The sequence below is a fragment of the Petaurus breviceps genome, unplaced genomic scaffold (assembly GCF_028583685.1).
Source record: "Petaurus breviceps papuanus isolate PSGF00001 unplaced genomic scaffold, PetGlider_PUasm1.0 227, whole genome shotgun sequence".
In the NCBI taxonomy this organism is placed as follows: Eukaryota; Metazoa; Chordata; class Mammalia; order Diprotodontia; family Petauridae; genus Petaurus; species Petaurus breviceps.
In genome coordinates this window covers 3071148-3090779 of record NW_027185896.1, presented here as the reverse complement: position 1 = coordinate 3090779, position 19632 = coordinate 3071148, and the positions used below count along the sequence as shown (strand labels likewise).

At 37.8% G+C, this 19632-nt stretch overlaps 1 protein-coding gene across 1 annotated transcript in view; it reads left to right on the top strand.

Annotated features, from left to right (window-relative positions):
• ADCY1 (adenylate cyclase 1) overlaps positions 1–19632 on the top strand; it is a 363162-nt gene that overhangs the window by 174814 nt on the left and 168716 nt on the right. Inside the window, exon 4 of the mRNA XM_069095456.1 lies at positions 14678–14789. Within this exon, the coding sequence (XP_068951557.1) occupies positions 14678–14789 (112 nt within the window). The remainder of the gene's footprint in view (positions 1–14677; positions 14790–19632) is intronic.

Here is a 19632-nt window from a genome sequence, read left to right as displayed (position 1 = left end):
CTTTCTTTCTTTCTTTCTTTCTTTCTTTCTTTCTTTCTTTCTTTCTTCTTTCTTTCTCTTTCTTCCTTTTCTTCCTTCCTTCCTTCCTTCCTTCTTTTCTTTCTTTCTTTCTTTCTTTCTTTCTTTCTTTCTTTCTTCTTCTTCTTCTTCTTCTTCTTCTTCTTCTTCTTCTTCTTCTTCTTCTTCTTCTTCTTCTTCTTCTTCTTCTTCTGTTTCTTCTTCATTTTCTCCTCCTCCTCTTCCTTCTCTTCTTCCTCCTCCTCCTCCTTTCCCCTCTCCTCCTCCTCTTTCTTCCTTCCCTTTCTTCCTTTTCCCTTCTCACTCCCCCTCCTCCTTCTTCATTTAGACCTGAAAGACACCTTAAAGTTCATTTGTCTAGCTCTCTTCTTTTAGAAACCAAGAAACTGAAATATCAAAAGAGGCTAAATGACCTACTCAAAAGTTATTCAAGTAATAATTGGGAAACCTCAGATTCACACTCAAATCCCTCAACTCCAAATGCAGTGCTTTTTCTATAGCATTGATGAGAACAATTATAATGTTAATTGAATAATAATAAAACTACTCAGTTAAGAAATGCTCTCTTTTAGATTCCAATGCAATGTCTTACATTCTGCTATTAGGCATAATGGGCTTTCCTTTGTCAATTTTCTTCTTATTTTTTTTCTCTCTAGGACTCAATAGGGCATCTGGGTAGGGCAGTAGATAGAATGCCAGGCCTAGAGTCAGGAAGACCTGACTTCAAATCCAGTCTCAGTCACTTACTACTTGTTGTAAGTGACTGAACATGTCATTTAACTCTGACTGCTTCAGATTCCTCATCTGTAAAATGAACTGGAGAAGGAAATGGCTAACCATTCCAATATCTTTGCTAAGAAAACTCTAAATGGGATCACGAAGTCAGGCGTGACTGAAATAACTGAACAGTAGGACTCAATACAAACTCTCCTGGCAGTTTGTTTTTACACCTCAACAGCTTGACTCAATGGATTCCCCACTGGACTTGCTTATGAATGTTGATTCTTGCCCTTCTACCATCACTCTATTCCGTTACTAGATTTCCTGTTTAAATCCATATATTGTTTGTTTATGATCACATCCAGGGCAGGAACAGGCAGGGGCCACAGCAAAAGTACTCCTAGCACTTGCTTATTTCTGAGGTTGATAATCAGTCTTAGTCACAGAATCTGACTTGGCAGGATCTCAGAGACCAGCTAGTCCAGGGGTGGGGAACCTGGAGCCTCCAGCCTTGAGGTCACAGGTTCCCCACCCCTGATGAGTCCAACCTGATCAGAAATCCTCTATATATCCTCAATGACAAGTGGTCATTCAACTCCAATTTGAAGACATCTAATGTTGGGAATCCCATTGCATCCTGAGGCAAACTATTTCAATTTTGGACAGCTAATCTTGAAGTTATTCCTACATTAACTGGAGATCAGTCTCTGTGCTACTTCTATTCTAGTTCTGCCCTGGATGCTAAACAGAGTAAGTCTTCTATGGTAGCCCCTTTATATACTGTGAAATGGCTGTCGGGTTGGACCATGCGTATCTCCAGCCAACTATAAGGAATGACTCAGAAGGGGCAGTGGGATCAGTTAGTGGAGTAGTTAGGCAGATATATTTATTTGTGGGAATGTTGAAGCAGTGAGATAGCGGTGATACTCATGATGATTAAATTAAAACAGCATCACAAATTGAATCGGCCAACAAAGGGTCTGAGTTAATGATGCATTTATGATTCAAGGGAAGGCAAAGTGGACATGACCTGAGTTCTCACTGCTTCCTGTGGTGAAAATTGCTTCTAGAGATTTGTTTTCATCAAATGATGTTATAATCTGCCGATAATTACAACTGATATTTTTGTAACAAGTTAAAGCTTACACAGCACTTAATCTACATTATTAACTCATTTTGCCATCATGGCAACCCCGTAAGTTAGGTAATATAGGTATTATTATCCCCACTTTGCAGATGAAGAAACTGCATCTGAATGAAATTAAATGAGTTGCTGGTGGTCACAGGACTAGTATGTGAGGTGAATTTAGAACTGAGGTCTTCATTACTTCATGCCTAGCACTCTGTCCCCTTTGAAATGCTACTACTACCCATCAATACAAATGGGAGACGATTTAACTTGTATGCCTGATACCTGTGATTTCTTCATTGTAGGAAGCATCAGGTGTGGCTAGTCTGTCCACCTGTACAGACTACAACTTGGCTATGACTTAAAGCTTTATTTCTAGGGACTTGCCTGAAGCATAATGGGGTTAAGTGATTTATCCAAGATCACATGGTTAGGAAGTGGTAGAAACAAGATGTGAACCTTGGTCTTCCTGACTTAAGCCCCATCCTCAATTGAGTGTGCTATGTTGTCCCTGTTGCTAATGGTATGACTTTAAAAAGCAAGATTTGTTAGATATATGGGCTCAAAACAAACTCTGCATAGCCCTTGTGAACATCCTTGACCTCTCATCTTTCCATGTGAAATTGAAGCAGATTGATCACAGTGGTGAGAGGGAAGGAGCTTTGGGGAGGAGTAATTAGGTCTGTCATCCTGACAATACTCCAGGGTACAAAGGGGCCTGTGGTGAGGAGTCCCTGTATTGACATGGGAAAGAGAATGGATTTAGAGTTCAAGATTTAAATTCAAATCATAATTCCTCTTATTTATCAGCTATATAGAATTAGGTAAGTTACTTCATTTCTCTGGGGTTGACCTTCTTCAACTTTAGACTAAAGGAGTTTACCTAAATAATTTCTAAGGTCCTTTTATAATTTTCAATCCTATGATATTGTCAGTTATAGGAGAATAAAGGACTAGGCAAGAAGAGTTGAGGGAATGCATGGTTTTATTTTCATAGAAGCACCAAATTTTAGAGTTGGATGAGACCTCAGAACCATCTAGTCCAAAAGATATCCTTGAAGACCTAGTGATCTTGAATCATTTGATCTTGACCTCCTCTGGAAAAATCTCCTGCTTAGTAACGGCCTTCCTAAAATGTGGTACCCAGAATTGAACATAATACTAAGCTTGTTGTCAGCCCCTTTTTCCTGGAATACATTTCTCTCTTAATGCAGTCCATAATTGCATCAGCCTTTTTTGATGACCACTTTGCCATGTTTGTTCATATTGAACTCACAACCCAATAAAACCCCTACATCTTTTGGAGGGTGATTACTTGACTCCCTCATTTTGTATTTCTGAACTGATCCACCCATTTTGGAAAGCAATCTGGAATGATGTCCAAAGAGTTACTAAACTACCTATGCCCTTTGACCCAGCAATACCACTACTAGGTATATTTCCAAAGATGATCAGGGAAAAAGGAAAAGAAACTAAATGTTCTAAAATGTTCATAGCAATTCTCTTTGTGGTGACAAAGAACAGGAAATTGCAGGAATGCCCATCAGTTGGGGAATGGGGAATGGGAATGATTGTAATGGAATACTACTGTGCTGTAAGAAATGATCATCTTACTGATCCTAGAAAAACTTGCACAAAATCATGAAGATTGAAATGAGAAGAACCAAGACAACATTGTATACAGTAACAGTAATATTGTTTTGAGAACAACTTGGAGTAAGTCATTTTCACTATTATAAATACCCAAATTAACTATAAAAGACATATGAAGAAAGATGCTATCTGCATCCAGAGAAAGAACTGATAAATAGAAGTATGTAATGACTAATTTTATACACACATACACACACACACCACCCCTATTTGTGTCTAATGGTAGCCATCTCTAGGATGGGGAAGGGGTAGGGTAGGGAAAAAAAGAAAAAAAATAAATTTACATGATAATTTTGATGTATATTTGAAAGGAATACCAAATCGTGCTTAGTAGATTTGTAGTTTTATATACAATCATCTTTTTTATTATACTATGTTATGGAAATGTTTGTTTTATCCCATGAATATGTATTAATGTAAAAAAAAGAAAAAAGGAAACTGATTTGTTGTACTTAAGTGTTAGACATTACATTTATCTAATTTCATCTTATTAGTCCAGTCCTCTAGCCTGTTTAGGTCTTTTTTGGATCTTGATTCTGTCATTGCCTTTCTAGCTATTACTCTCGGCTTTGTGCCAATGACAAATATGATAAGCATTATACCTTTGTCTTAATTAAAATCATCATTAAAAATGTTAAACAGCATGGAATCAAATGGAGATACCTGGAGCACTCTATTGGAGACTTCCTGTCAAGTTGGTATGAAACTGTAGGCAAAGACTCTTAAGTCCCAAACCAGTCCCAAATGCATCTAATTATATTGTTGTTCAGTCCACATCTCTCCATTTTATCCCCTCCAATAATTGTATGACTTGAACACTTTATCAATTGTTGCAAAATCAGAGAATTTCAGAATGGAAGAAAACTCAACGACCAGTTCATCTGATATCTGAGTAATTTCCCTACAAAGCAACTAACAAAAATTTCCAGCAGAGGTGGATGGTAATAATTAGTTGTAGTGATATTGATAATAATAAATAGCCAAGGGGTACTGGTAAATATTTAACTGGCCCTTGAAATGGCATGACACACTTTAAGGTTATCTATATTAAAAAAATTTACATAATTATTTATTGGTTATCTACATTATTAACATTTTCTCCATCCTTTTTTAAGTCTATAAACAATCAACAAAACAATAAATCAAGCTCTACTTTGTAGTTGGCCAATTTCCAAGGTAGAATGTTTTCTAAAAATATTAACTATTCATTTTCCTGAGCATGATATAACTCCAGCATACCCTAATACATATTATTTGTGCCTTCTACATATTCTCAGGGCAGCTAGGTGGCACCATAGTGCATCAAGCTCCAGGCCTGAGGTCAGGAAGACTCATCTTCCTGAGTTCAAATGTGGCCTCAGATATTTCCTAAGTGTGTGACCTTGGGCAAGTCACTTAATTCTGTTTTGCCTCAGTTCTTCATCTCTAAAGTAAGTTAGATAAGGAAATGACAAACCACTAGTCTCTTTGCCATGAAAAGGTCACAAATTGTCAAACATGACTGAACAAACAACACATATTATCTCAGTTACTCCTCAAAAATCATGTAAGGTATTGTCCCCATTTTATAGATGAGTAAACTAAGGTTTAGAGTCCATAATTAGGTTTTGTGACTTGCTCATGTATAAGAATTGGGATTTGAACCCTGGTCTCTCTTGGCTTCAAGTCCAAGTGCTCTTTTCATTGAAAACTGGGAATTTAACTGCCTGCCTCCAAAAACACTTTCAGTCTTATGATTCTGATACTTAATTTAAAAAAAAAATCTTTCTTTGCCTTATAATCACATCCTCATGCAGATATTTTTAACACATTCAGCTGTCACAATTTAGTTCCTTTATGTGGGCCTGCCACTCAGTGAATTACATTACCCTGAATTTAAAATTGGGTAATGAGGATTGTGCTACTACACATTCTCCCAAGTCTCTAGGAAGATATTTTGGTTGAAACTATTTTTAATTCCAAAATGGAGTATCTTTTTGGCATTTCGATGTTTGCTTACACCATATATCTATATATAGTTACCACACTCTGACAACAAGGGGCAGAGGGGAAGATCTTTGTAAATTCTAATTCTAAATATTTTTTATTATTATGAGGCTTTTTAACCATGATTACAAATGTGGAATTTATGCTTCAGGATAGAGGTAATAAAAATAACTCTCACTTTTATAGCATTGCAATATTTTCAAAGAATTTACCTCCCAACACTCCTATAAGATGGGCAATACTAATTGACCATCAATCAGTAAACATATATCAAGTACCCACTGTGTTCCGGGCACTGTGCTAAGCATTGAGGATACAAAGAAGGTAAAAGACAATTCCTTCTCTCAAGAAATTCAGTCTAATGGGAGAAGACAGCTATGTACAAGCAAGCTCTATACAGCATAAGTAAGATAAATTGCTATCTCCATTTTACAGATGGTTGAACTGAGGCTCAGGTGAGTGACTTTCTCACTTGCCCATGGTCACAACGTAAATGTCAGATCTGAGATGGTAGTTATTAGAACTGTGTTCTGGCCTACCAGCTCCTCATGGAGTGATGCAATTTGGATGTATGGGGATGTAATATCGAGTAGTAGAAATAACACTATACCACGTGTCAAGAATTCAAATCTCAGTTCCTTATTAAATCTGTGACTTTAGACAAATCACAATATCACAAGGCCTCTCTAGGCCTGAGATTGGATCTCTGGAAAAAGAGGAGAATAGACTGAAATACACACACATGTGTGTATGTATGTATATGGATGTACATATATACATATATGTATATACATGTGTATATGTATATGTATGTAGGTATATACACATATTTTTAAGGCTCTCTTCTAGGAGTGTGCTGATAAATATTTAACAACTGACTGATACATAGGGCAGTTTAATCTACATTATTACCATTTTCTCTATCACTTTCTTAAGTCTAGACAATCAACAAAGCAATAAATCAAGTCCTGATTTGTAGCATTACTGGCCTTCCTTGATTATTTTACATAAATTGCAGTAATTTTCTACAGGGATGCCCATTTTGAACTGCTATTTTATTGTCTCTGTAATTAGCTGATTTCCAAGGTATGAAGCTCATACTGAAATTTTAACTGTTTACTCAAACACCTCTAACAATCTATCAGCATTTGTAGCTTCAATGCAGAAAGTAATGTTTCCCTCTTGTATCATGCCAGTGTGTATTATTTCTATAGGATTTCTGAATGATTCTTATTTTATTTTTTTAAAACCTCTTGTGTTTCATGGACTCATTTAAGTGGGCTTTAGAAGCCAACATTATTCCCAATGTTGTGTGAAAGTTTGAATAATTTGAGTTTGATTTTGCAGTCTTGATCAAGATTGTGTGATGCAATTTTTAGCCGTATTATTTTTATCTTGGAAGTAAGAAAATCAGTTATGTGAAAAGGAGAAATTCCCTAGATTATCATTGGATTATATATTCAAAGCAGGAATAAAACTTAGAGGTCATTTGTCCAACCCCTAAGATCTCCTTGGCTAAGATAAGTACATGCTCCTATAGGCTGAAAAGTTTCCCCAGGTTTTACCCATTATAGAAACTGATTCATGTCATGAGTTGCTTTATTTAATACTCCATTCTTTCATGATTTTGGGATTGTACTTTTTATATTATACTTGAATTTTAAGTCCAGGTAAGAGAATTAAAAATAGATCTTTTTTGTAGATGAGACTGTGTAGTGAAATGACCCTGCCCAATTACTGGGGACTGAAGTGAAGGGTGGGAGGATATGGAGGTATTGGAATATGCTTATGAATTTTGGTCTGTAAATTATGGGGGGAGCATGGCCTAGGGGAGAGAGAGCTGGACTCAGAGTTAGGGAGGTATAGGTTCAAATTCTGCCACTTACACACACCGGCTGTGTGACCCCAGGAAAATCATTTAACCCCTCAAGTAAGAGCTAAGATAATGAATTGCATTGGAGGTGCTGACCTGCACAGGTGGAAAAAAAAATTTCTTCATCTAAGAGTTCCCAGAGCTACTTGCAAGAGAGACTAACAGAAGAGCATCTACTTCTTAATACATATGGCCTATTTGGAAACTTACACTTGGGGCCTAAAGTGGGCAAGCTGGAGGAGGGGGAACAGGGGAAGGAGGGGAGAGGAAGAGATGCTAAGCTCTGGCATTTGGGCCCTGCTTTGCTAAAAGGGTCCTAACCCTTAACAGGGTTGTGTAACCTAGGAGAAGACACCCCTACTGGGTACACTGACCTATTTGTTTTTCTTCCCTTCTGATAATATATATAAGATCTGTAGGTAGTTATGCCTTAGTGGAAGATCTCGACCAAAACTCAACAAGAAGACCCATGAGGGGAGTGGATTATGGAGATGAGAGCTAATTGGGTAAATCCAGACCAAGCCCTTAGACTAATCATATAATTATTGCTACCTACAAAGAATTAGGGGGAGAAAGGCAAGTCAGCTCTCTGAATCAGAGATGGCTTCACAGTAACCCCAGAGCACCCTCTGGTGTCATGGGGAATATATAACAGTTGGGGAGAACATTTGATACAATAGTTCTAGGTCAGGAGTTTTTAACCTGGGGTCCATGGATTTAAAATATAAATATATGTATATATATATGTATGTATATATATACACAATATGTTAATATAATTGGTTTCCCTTTTAATCCTATTTATTTTATTTTATGCATTTAAAATCATTATTCTGAGAAAGGGCCCATTAGCTTTACTAGATTATCAAAGGGTCCATGACAAAAAAATGGGTTAAGAACCCTTGGAAGGAATTATTATACAGTATTTCCAAACTGTGACACATGGACAGAAGAGTATAGTGGAAAGATTGCTGGCCTAGGTGAAGGGGGGGGGGGTCCTAAATGTTTAACAACCAGCTCAAACTATACACAGGACCCATTTTTAAATTAATTTACTTTGTTAGCATTTTCTCTATGATTTTCTAAAGTGTAGACAGTCAATAAAACAATAAATCAAGCCCTGATGGTAGGGTTTGTCAATTTCTGAGATCTACATATTTGTGATGAAAATTTAACAATACACTTGGATTCAACATAATGCTGGTTGGGGATCATAATCCATGGATTCAGGTCTCACTTCTGATATTTACTAACTTTGTGACCTTCGGCAAGTCACTCAAACTCTCTGAGCTTCAGTTCCTCATCTGGAAAATGAGGTTGCACTAGAAGGCCGCTAAGGTACCTTTCAACTCAAAATCTTCACTTAGTTTGGGATCTTTTTTTTTTTTTTTTAATGTAGGCTTTTGTGGTAGTTCAGGCAGTTCCTATGACTGAACTTCCTTGATTATTTTATAGAAATGGTGATTTCCTGCTGAGACTCCCATTTTGAACTGTTTTTTTTTTCATTGTCCCTCTTATTTTATGATAATGCTTTAAACTTAAGCTGTGCAGACTTGCTTATTGATTTTTCATTGTTGTGGGCTTAAGTACTGTTATCTTTAGCATTACTGCACTCACTGGTAATCACAAGTTAAGCTAAAATTAGCACTATGTCTGTCTGGCAGTTGTATTGCTAGTGAAAAATGATGAAATTCAGTCCCCACAAGGGATTCCTGGGATTGGGTTTCCCTAATACAGCAAGGGCTATATATGTTGGAGGAAGCTCTTTAAAAAACCACATACAATTTAGTGAAGGTGTTTCTTTCCAAAGCACACAGAGGTCTAGACAATGCACTGTCTGTGTTATACAGATTACCTAAACCAGGGGTGCATTCTCAAATCCCTGCAGAGGTAAAAGGCAGGGAGAACACTTAGGATCTAGTAACTACACGTTTTCCTAAGGACAAGAAGATCCTTCATAGAACTCAAATGTAGCTCAATGAGGCTTTGAACTCATCCTCTGATTCCAAATCCAATGTGCTTGTTCTCTCTCTCTGTCTCTGTCTCTCTCTCTCTCTCTCTGTCTCTCCCCTTCTCCTTCTTCTTTTCTCTGACACACAAATACACACACACACACACACACACACACCTTTCTTTCTTCCTCTCGCTCTCTCTCTCCCTCCTTCCTTCTTGGCATCTAGGTGGCTCAGTGGCAGCATGCTGGCCCTGGAGTCAGGAGTTCAAATCTGACCTCAGACATTTACTACTGTATGACCATCTTAGGCAACTTACTTGACCCTGTTTGCCTTAGTTTCCTTCTCTGTAAAATGAGCTGCAGAAGGAAATGGCAAACTACTCTAGTATCTTTACCAAGAAAACCCAAAATGGGGTGATGAAATCAGACATGACTGATATGTGAAATAACTGAATAGCAATTATATACATACACACACACATACACACGCACACACACGCTTCACAAGACATAAAAGGCTTGGTTTAGGCTTCAGACCATCAGCGGTTCTCATAACTGTCTAAATTCCCTGAATCAGGCTCTCCTTAATCTCTAATGTTTCATTCCAGGATAAGGAATGGGAATGCCCAAGGTCTGAAAAGAGATTGTCACAATTGACCCTGAAGAAAGAGCTTTCTGCCAGATTTTGAGCAGCTACTGTTAATAGGCCTCTTCCCACCACACTGAATTAAGGCTAAGACATTTTTCAGGTGGAAGATCACATGGTTCTGGGGAGGAACCATTTGACTTGACTATGGTATATCAATGACTGTCCTGCTGCAATGGTGGTATGGCTCATTTACTTTGTTTCATACATGGCTCTTCATCTCCCTTTCATATGACATTGCCATGGCTGGCCCCTATGCCCTAAATGCTCATCTCCACCTCTTAAAATCCCTGGTGTTTCTTAAGAGGCAGCTGAAATACTATCTGTAGGAAGCCTCTACTGACCTACCCCCATTCCTGGAGCCTTCCCTTCTAAACTATCATACTAGAAAGTATAAAACATTAATAAGTCTAAAGAATTTCTAATAACAATCAACATTCAAATAGCACTTTGATTTAGCCTCATATAAACCCAGTGAAATAGGAAATGTGTGTGTGTGTGTGTGTGTGTGTGTGTGTGTGTGTGTGGGTGTGGGTGTGGGTGTACACACACAGAGGGGTTAAAAGACTACATGGGAAATAAGTGTCTGAGACTGGATTTGAACTCAGCTGTACGAACTCCAAGTCCAGCACTCTAATCACTATCCCATGCTGCCTTTTTATATTGCAAAATGATTAAAACCTTGGTCAGGTCATCTGAAAGATTACACATTTGTCGTATGTTTTGTTCAGTTGTTTCAGGTCATGTCCAACTTTCATGACCCCCCTTGAGGTTTTCTTGGCAGAGACATTATAGTGGTTTGTGATTTCCTTCTCCAGCTCATTTTACAGTTGAGGAAATTGAGGCAAACAGGGTTAAGTGACTTGTCCAGGGTCACACAGCTATTAAATGTCTGAGGCTGGATTTGAACTCAGGAAGATGAGTCTTCCTCACTCCAGGACCAGTGCTCTATTTACTGTGCTACCTAGCTGCCTGCATATTTGCATTGTGACTCAAATGTACAAAAATGAAGCAAACCAATTCATAGAAACCTATGTCATAGAAGAAAATTCTGATGAAATTGGCCAACTCCTTTTGGGATTGCTGTAGTATAACCTGAATGGTTTTGCAAAAATACTATCAGTCATTTGGCAGAACTTAAATCCTCTGGTTCTAGTGTATGCAATTATTGTATTTTTTCTAGAATGAGGCATTAGGGATTAAGGAGACTGTTTCTGGCCACATGGACATTGTTAATGGACAGCTAGGTGTCTCAGTGGATAGAATGTGGGCCCTGCAGTTAGAAAGACTCATCTTCCTCAATTGAAATCTGGCCTCAGACACGTATTAACTGTGTGACCCTGGGCAAGTCACTTACCCCTGTTTGCCTCAGTTTCCTCATCAGTAAAGTGAAATGGAGAAGGAAGTGATAAACCATTCCAGTATCTCTGCCAAGAAAACCCCAGGTGGGGTCATAAAGAGGTGGACAATAGTGGAAAATGACTCAAAGGATATAGTTGGGAACGCTTGATGGCGGTAAGCCCAAACCCGGCCTTTTTATCATTGAAAGTGTGTGTGCACACAAGGATGTATATATCTATGAAAAAAGAGTATTGGATTTGGAATAAGGGAACCTGAGTTCAAATTATTCCCAGCATGACATCAAGCAAATGACTTAATTTTCCTGGGCTTCTCATATAAAATGAGGGAGTCAGACTAGATAGACTCCAAGGACCCTTCCTGTTCTAAGTCTGTGATCCCAGGATTTTTCTGAGAGAGAGAGAAAGATGGAAGAGAGAAGAAAATTAAGCCAAATAAGATGGCATCAGGGAAAACCACTGGCATTATGCTAATAATAGAAACAGAACTAAAGAGAGAGGAAAACACCATAAAAATGTGGTGTGCCTGTGAAAATAATTAGTCATTTGCATAAATTGCTTATTATTTATGCATAATTATCATATGGCAGCAGACAATTTTCTTTATCATTAAATATGCCAAATTAACTTGTGTACATTCTACTTAATTATAATACCCAGGCTTATTCCCCATCATTTATTGCCTACATAACATGGTCATCTGTTCACAATTAAAAAAAAAACTGAACTCAGAAAACATCGACAATTAAGGGAACTTAAGAATCTTCACGTTTACTGACTAAGGGAACTTCGTGGGACTGGGCTTGTTAAACCTGGGTTGTCTCCCATAGCACAGAATCTGGTTCTGGGCAGTTTAAAGCTTGGCAATGGATTAAGTCAATATGCATTTATTAAGCACCTTTTTAGGTACCAGAGTACTGTATAAGTATTGGATCTGGATCCCATCCTCCCTTCACTTCTCAGATAACTGCTGGTGTATGTTCGCTCTTCTCCAAGTATCTCCACCTGAAGATCAGTCTTCTACAGAATGCACATGATGGGGGCAGCTAGGTGGTGCAGTGAATAGAGCACCAGCCCTGGAGTCAGGAGGACCTGAGTTCAAATCTGACCTCAGACACTTAACACTTACTAGTGGTGTGACCTTGGGCAAGTCACTTAACCCCAACTGCCCCTCCAAAAAGCAAAAAAAAAAATGCACATGACTAGTTGCCCAGATTTTTGTCCTATTGTTTCTGAACTATTCAAGTGTGTGAGCATTTATTAAGCTCCTATTATTTGTAAGGAACTGCACTAAGTGATTGGAGGTAAAAGACAAAATAAACAAACAGCAGTGAATGTTTTACTCCAACAGTAGCTGAAGTTTGAAATCCAGTTGGGTTGCCAGGGGATGAGTAGAGAAATCAGCCAGGTATGCTCAATATTGTTTTGTGATAGTTTTTATTGTACTTTACATTAAATTAGAACTCAAAATCGCAATTACTCTGAGTCCCATGTTTGGAAAATTTCTAACATTTAGATAGAGTTTCCAAAGGCATTTTGTAGGAGTCGAAAGTGAGTATATGATCATAGATCTAAAGCTTGATAGATTGGTGAAGTGGATAGAGTCATAAAAACCTGAGTTCAAAAATAGTCTCAGACACTTCCTAGCTGTGTGGCCTTGGGTAAGTCACTTAAACCTCTGTCTTAGTTTCCTCATCTGTTAAATGAGCTGGAAAAGGAAATGTCAGACCACTCTAGTATCTTTGCCAAGAAAACCCCAAATGGTGTCATAGGTAGTGAGACACTATTGAAAAAACTGAACAAAAACAAATACCATATCTCTACATAATCATTGCAGATTTTATCACAGTTTTTGCAAAAAAGTGGGGTGTCACCATCATGTGAATCTTTTCTTTTTTTAATTGTTCCAGTATTACTTAAAAATCATTTATTGCTAAACCACGTTTGGTGCAAGATTAGGATGCATGGAATACTCATGTACATAGGTTAAAATTGGGAAGATGCAAGTCTTGCCATTTCACTTGACTTACTTATGGTAGCTTTGCTTTCTTGCCCACTCCCCTTGCACCTATGGCCCTTCATTGGGTTGAGTGATAATACCATTAGTACTGTAACACTCTAAACAAACCATGCAAGTGGGCTTTCAGAAATATACTGACAATGAGTGTGTGCTCATAATTCTAGTCTCACGGCTAGCAATGTGAGAGATAAATACGTACCCATATGCCACTGGTGAATACATAGTTGCTGTTTACCTGTTAAGCATCATGATGAACAGAATTATACCATGTGATGATTACACGATGAAAGGCTATAAGCCAATTTTGTGGGGAAAAACAAACAAAAAAGAAACCAAGGTACAATAGTTATGTTCTGGTGACGCTCCTGTGGTGAAATAGGATATGTAATATTTCTCTCTCTTTTTTTTTTTTAAAGCAATCGGGGTTAAGTAACTTGCTCAAGGTTACATGGCCAGGTGTTTCTGGGTGGGTGCTAAGTGTCTGAGCCCGGGATTCGATCTCCAGGTCATCCCAACACTGGAGCCGGTGCTCTTACTCGCTGTGCTACCTGGCCACCCCAATATGTAATATTTCAACTGACCTGACCAAAGTCTTAATGACTTTGCAATATGAAGAGATAGCATGGATTATAAAATGGGCATAATAATAGTACCTACTTCCCAGGGTTGTGATAAGTATCAAATGAGATAATGTTTGTGAAGCATTTAGCACATTGCCTGACACATAGTAGGTGTTCAATAAAGTTTATTGTTTGATTGACCTTATACATCATTTAATCTAAAGCTTCTTGACCTGGGGTCCATGAACTTTCTTTTTAAATAGGTAGTTGTATTTCAATATAATCAGTTTCCTTTAGTGTATTTTATTTTATGTATTAGAAACATTCTGGGAGGTGATTCATAGGTTTCACCAGACTGCCAAATGAGTGCATCCCACACATAAACATGTTAACATCTTAACAAAAATGTTAAGAATCCCTGATCTACTCCATCCTCTCCCTCTCATTTTACAGATGAGGTTCAGAGTAGTTCAATGACCTGATCATGATCACCGTTCTAGTAAGTATCAAAACTGAGATTCAAATGCAATGCCTCTAATTCCAACTCTACACTTTCCCCAACATTCATTCCACTGGATAGGACTTTCAGAACTTGGAATAGCCCTTATGTTTTTCCAAGAAGGCTAACCTAAACATATTGGATCTGAGCTCAGGGTTTTCCAGTTACTTTGTGTGCATTTCTGAACTGTGCTGCAGTTGGGAGTATTGTGAGTGTGGAGAATACACATGGCACTAATGTTTCCTTTTTTTCTCTTTGCAGCATTTTGTTTGCAGATATTGTGGGCTTCACTAGTTTGGCATCCCAGTGTACTGCTCAAGAGCTGGTGAAGCTTCTGAATGAACTCTTTGGGAAGTTTGATGAATTGGCCACTGTAAGCATATCTTTTTTCCCTCTCCAATTCAGTTTGAATTGCTTTTTGAATAATAATGTCCCAGGTGTATTACAAATGTTTGAAATAGGAAATAGACTGATTGCTAAGCACTGTTGGACAGCAAGACCCATACATCATGAATTTTTAGAGCTCAAAACTGCATTGATTCTTTTCCTTGGGGCTGAGCAGTGCATTTACTAGATAAGAAAAATACACAGAGTATGTCTGAATATATATAAATATATATGTATGTATATATATACACATGTGTATGTATGTATGTATATATACACATATATGATGTTGAAAGCCAATGAAACTTTGATTTAAAAATATTTAAAAGGAAAAATGTTGAATATATCCTATTCTTGATGTGTATGGAAAAGAGTCCAATAGAAAAATAAAAGAATATATTTTGTGCTGCTTACAACTGACCAAATGGTAAAGTTATCTGAAAGCCATCAGACTTGTGGTAGGTAGGAGGGTTCTATTGTCATTTATTTGAGAGAAGTTGGAATCAATACAGAAACACCAACATCTCAGAGCCCAAGAGACAGGATAGTTATTATCCTCCTCCACATTTATGCTATGCTTAGGTAAATATCTCATTGAAATGTGTCTAATTGTCATAAAGATATCCTTTTTGATAACTGTAATAGTACTTAACCCAGTGGCAAAGGGATATCCAGTGCCATGTTTTCTAGAGACGTCTTATTCTCTAACTTAGACCATTTGAAAAATAATGTCTAAGAAGCAGGAAAAAGAGGGTCATAAACCATCAATAATGGGGATCACAACCTTGAAACGAAAACACTAAAGGCAAAGAGAACCCCTCAATTCCTCATTCAGAACCTCTTTTTTTCCTATTTTAGACACAGCTCTAACAAACTTGGTTACCTGTTTTCTGTCCGGAATCCAACAGAAGCAACCAATTAGAAAGGGGAAGAGGGAAGGAAATCAAAGGCTGGCATACCTAAAACAGAAAAAAAAAACAAACAACCAATTGTGGCCAGCCACAAATGAACAGGGAAAACTAGAAGAAGGGAAAAAAAAGGAAATTCAAGTTTAACACCCTATTGCAAATTTAGATTGTTTTAAATTGTAATGTTAATGGGAGCTGAAGATCTTCCCTGTCCATTAATAGTCCTCAGGTGGAGCCCAACATGAGGAACTTGATTAGGGGAGGCCCGTTTTTTTCAGGAAGGCCCACACCTTTTGTTACTTTATAATTAGGCGGTGGGTCGTGAGGGTTGAGCCTCTGGCTCTGAAGAAGGGTATATATACTCTGAGGTGAGATTTTGTTTTGGGGTTCACTCATTGGAAGAGTGTTCTTGTGATTTGGCCAGATGAGACTCTGGGTAGAGACTCTGGATAGCTGTTAAGGAGCTCCCCAGCTTTGCACAACCCAACGTTGCTGCTCTCTCTGGTAACTATATGTATAGCTTTGGTCAGACATCTAAAAGTCCTGTCTGTTGATTTGTATTATTTTCTCTGTATTCTTTTTCTACTTACAATTTCTATTTGTATTTTCTCTGAAGTTCAGGGTGCTGACTTTTTCCCCTGAACCAAGTGAATTTTATGTGTGTGTGTGTGTGTGTGCGCGCGCGCGTGTGTTTGTGATTAAAATAAGATTGTCGACCCCTTTAAAGTTCCTTTCCTTTAGAGAAGCAGATCAAAGAATCTGCTAGCAGCCATCCTGAGTATGCTAGGGTACTTGTTGTTACATAAGCCTAGGGGAAATATATTGTCTTCTATGCTATTTTACAGAATTTATATTAAATTAGAACTTATATTAAATCAGGACTCAGAATTGCAATTACTCCGAGTCCTGTGTTTGGAAAATTTCTAATATTTAGACAGAAATTTGGCTTTATGCATTATTTTACACATATTTATTTCCGGCTAACCCCTGGCCTCTTTGTGGTAAAACAAGACTTAGCTCAACTAAAACACTTGGGTAAAGAACCAAAGTATATTAATACATCTATTAATACATAGGTACTGAGAGAGGAAGTTGGGGGGAGAATAGATCTTTTCTTGGAATTTTCTTTGGTCCTTGAGAAGGTAGATAGGTGGCATCAGCCTGAATCTTTTGATCTGAGATCTATATAGGAATATTAACCCTCCTTGATCTCTCTTTTCTCTGTTATAGCTCAATCCTACTTTATCTTTCTTCTTTTGCAGATTCTTTTTAGGTCAGCTCTTGATGTCCCTAAGACTTCCTTTCTATTATCCAGACCCTCCTAGTCTCTCTTTACTTCTGAACCTAAGTCCCAGTTTTCTGCAAGTGCCTTAGGGCCTGATCAAATACCTCACTCAATCAGAACAGACTTCCTGTTGAATTTAACTGGCAGGTTTTTGATTGATTCAAAGTGTCCAGTCTAATCAATAGTGTTCATGCCTAAGGCCCTTACTTTTAAGTGGGGTGGTAGAAATCTGACCCTGCCCTTGCATGAGACTTCAAAAAGCAAATGTAAGGCCATTTAGTAGAGGGGTAAATGGCACCCGAGAGTCTTATTGTATTAACAGTGTCATTATTATCATTTATAATAATGATCCTAAGTAATTTTTTACAAGTTGACTGTCATCATCAGTTAAGAAGATGAGACTGTGCTTAATAAAGTCAATTGTATTAGAATACAAACTTGGAAGAAAAAAAAAAGTACCCACAGCCCAGTTTGTTGTTGGTGTTACTTAACTTTTATCTAACACTTTCTTACATGTAGATGATCAATAAAACAATAAGTCAAAGTTCGATATATGGTATTTGCCAGTTTCTAAGGTTTAAATTCCCCAACTGAAAATTTAACAAGCAGGTCTCCTAACCTGGTTCAAGGTAACTCTAGTATAGCCCTGTTTTCATTCTATTTGGGAAGTCTAAATAAGAAAAAATGCAAGGTAGTTAAATACGGTATTGTTAATGGGTAAGGGGCACTAAAAGGTGATGATAGTATTTTTGGAAATTGTACAATTATAAGTTTCTTTAATGATAAATCATGGAAATAATCTGTATCTATGTGGAAAATTCACTTATATGGAATAGCTTTTTGCCCAGTAATACGACCTGGATAAATATATGATAGATTAAAAAAAAAAACCCTGTGGGAAAAAGCCTGTGGTTTATGATAGCTGTGTAGCAAAGGTATAAGAAACAAAATAGAGGGAAATCATGGATTTCTAGAATGGGCAAGTTAGAGTATAATTGTTCTCACTACAAAAAAAGATTCTTTTTTTTTTAAACCAAAGAATTCAATACACAGATCCTTTGAGTAGTAACTTCCCTAAGGCAATTTAAGAAAATACAGTTCAAAATATGTTTGCATGCCTATGATGTAGACACTGTCAGGGAAAACAAAGAAAAAGTATAAAATACAATCTCTGTCTTTAGCTTTGTGAGGAAAATAAGGCTTAAACAGCTACAACGATTGATTGTATATTACCGTAGCTTGTCAATGGAGTGGTAGAAGGATCAGGAGTATGATGGGAGTTCAAAGAAGGGATAAGCCTCTTCAAGCTAAAGGGGGAAAGCATCACGAATGATGTTAATGTTGATCTTGAAGAATAGGTAATATTTGGATGGGTGTGTTACTGAAGTTCTGTCGCTGGCGTGAAAAACAACAGTAAGAGTAAAACTGGGGAGGCAGGAATGAATCTGATCAGAGGTTAGCATTGAAAGGGAGATTGACATTTTTGACTAGTGAAAACTAAGCCTGGAAAGGTAAACTGGGTCAAGATCACTGGGGATCTTGAAAGTCAGGCCAAGCATTTTGTACTTTAGCTATCTGTGCAGTCATTAAAGTTGGGAAGGCAGGGAAAATGTTAAATTTGAATTCAGTGAAGATTTATTAAGCACCAACTTTGTATGAGGCACTACGATATGCTGGTATGCAAACAGAAATAAGACCTGGTCCCTACCCGCAGAATCAATGTGACACAGCAGGGTCACATGTATATATGAAAACACATATATCAGTAAGTAAAGCCACAAATAGGATGTGAGCAAAACAGTAGTACCAAGTGCTAATGTTCAAGGAAAGAAAAAAAAATTATAAATGAATGATGAAAATGATAGTTGAGGAAGATTAATCTGGGGGTGATACACAAGATGGAGTGTGATGAGTGATGAGGTTAGTTAGTTAGAAGTCTGTTGAAAGAATTTACATGATGGAGGCCTGGAGTTGAAAGTAATTGGCATGCAGAAGAAGGCTGGATATTACAAAGGAGGAATATTGACAGACCTTGGAAACAGATATGATATGAAGTCATGGGGTGAAGAACAGAAAAAAAAATTCAATGTTTAGACTAAAGTAACCAGGAAAATGATTGTGTCATTGACAGAAGATGAAAATAGGATATGGTTTTGGTTTTAGGAGGAATGGGATGAATTTAATTTGAATATGTAGACTTTGAGGCAGCCATGGAGTCTGAAAGAGGAAATGATCAGTGGGTGTCTGAATGCAGTGAAACTTGATGAAGCTCCAGATTTCAAAGTGCAAAATAAAGAAACATGGAACACATTATAAGGCAGAATCAGTAGGGAGAAAATAAAGCAAGGCTTCTTTATTGAGGGGAAATACTCACCATAAAAATGGGCAGTGAGAGGGTGGGGGCCATAGATAGAATTGGACTTACCGAAACTGGTAAATCCCAGGGAGGTTTGATAGGGTTTCTGTCTGGGTCAAAGAGCAGCAGGCAAGGTGAGGGCAAGGCAGACACAGGGAGCCTAGACAGAGGACTGGTGGTGATTCATGGTGGGGAAGAATGCCTGGAGAAGTGACCACTAATTGATGTTCAGTCTCCTGGGCTGCATGAAAGGGGGCTTCACAGAGTTACTGCAGGATGT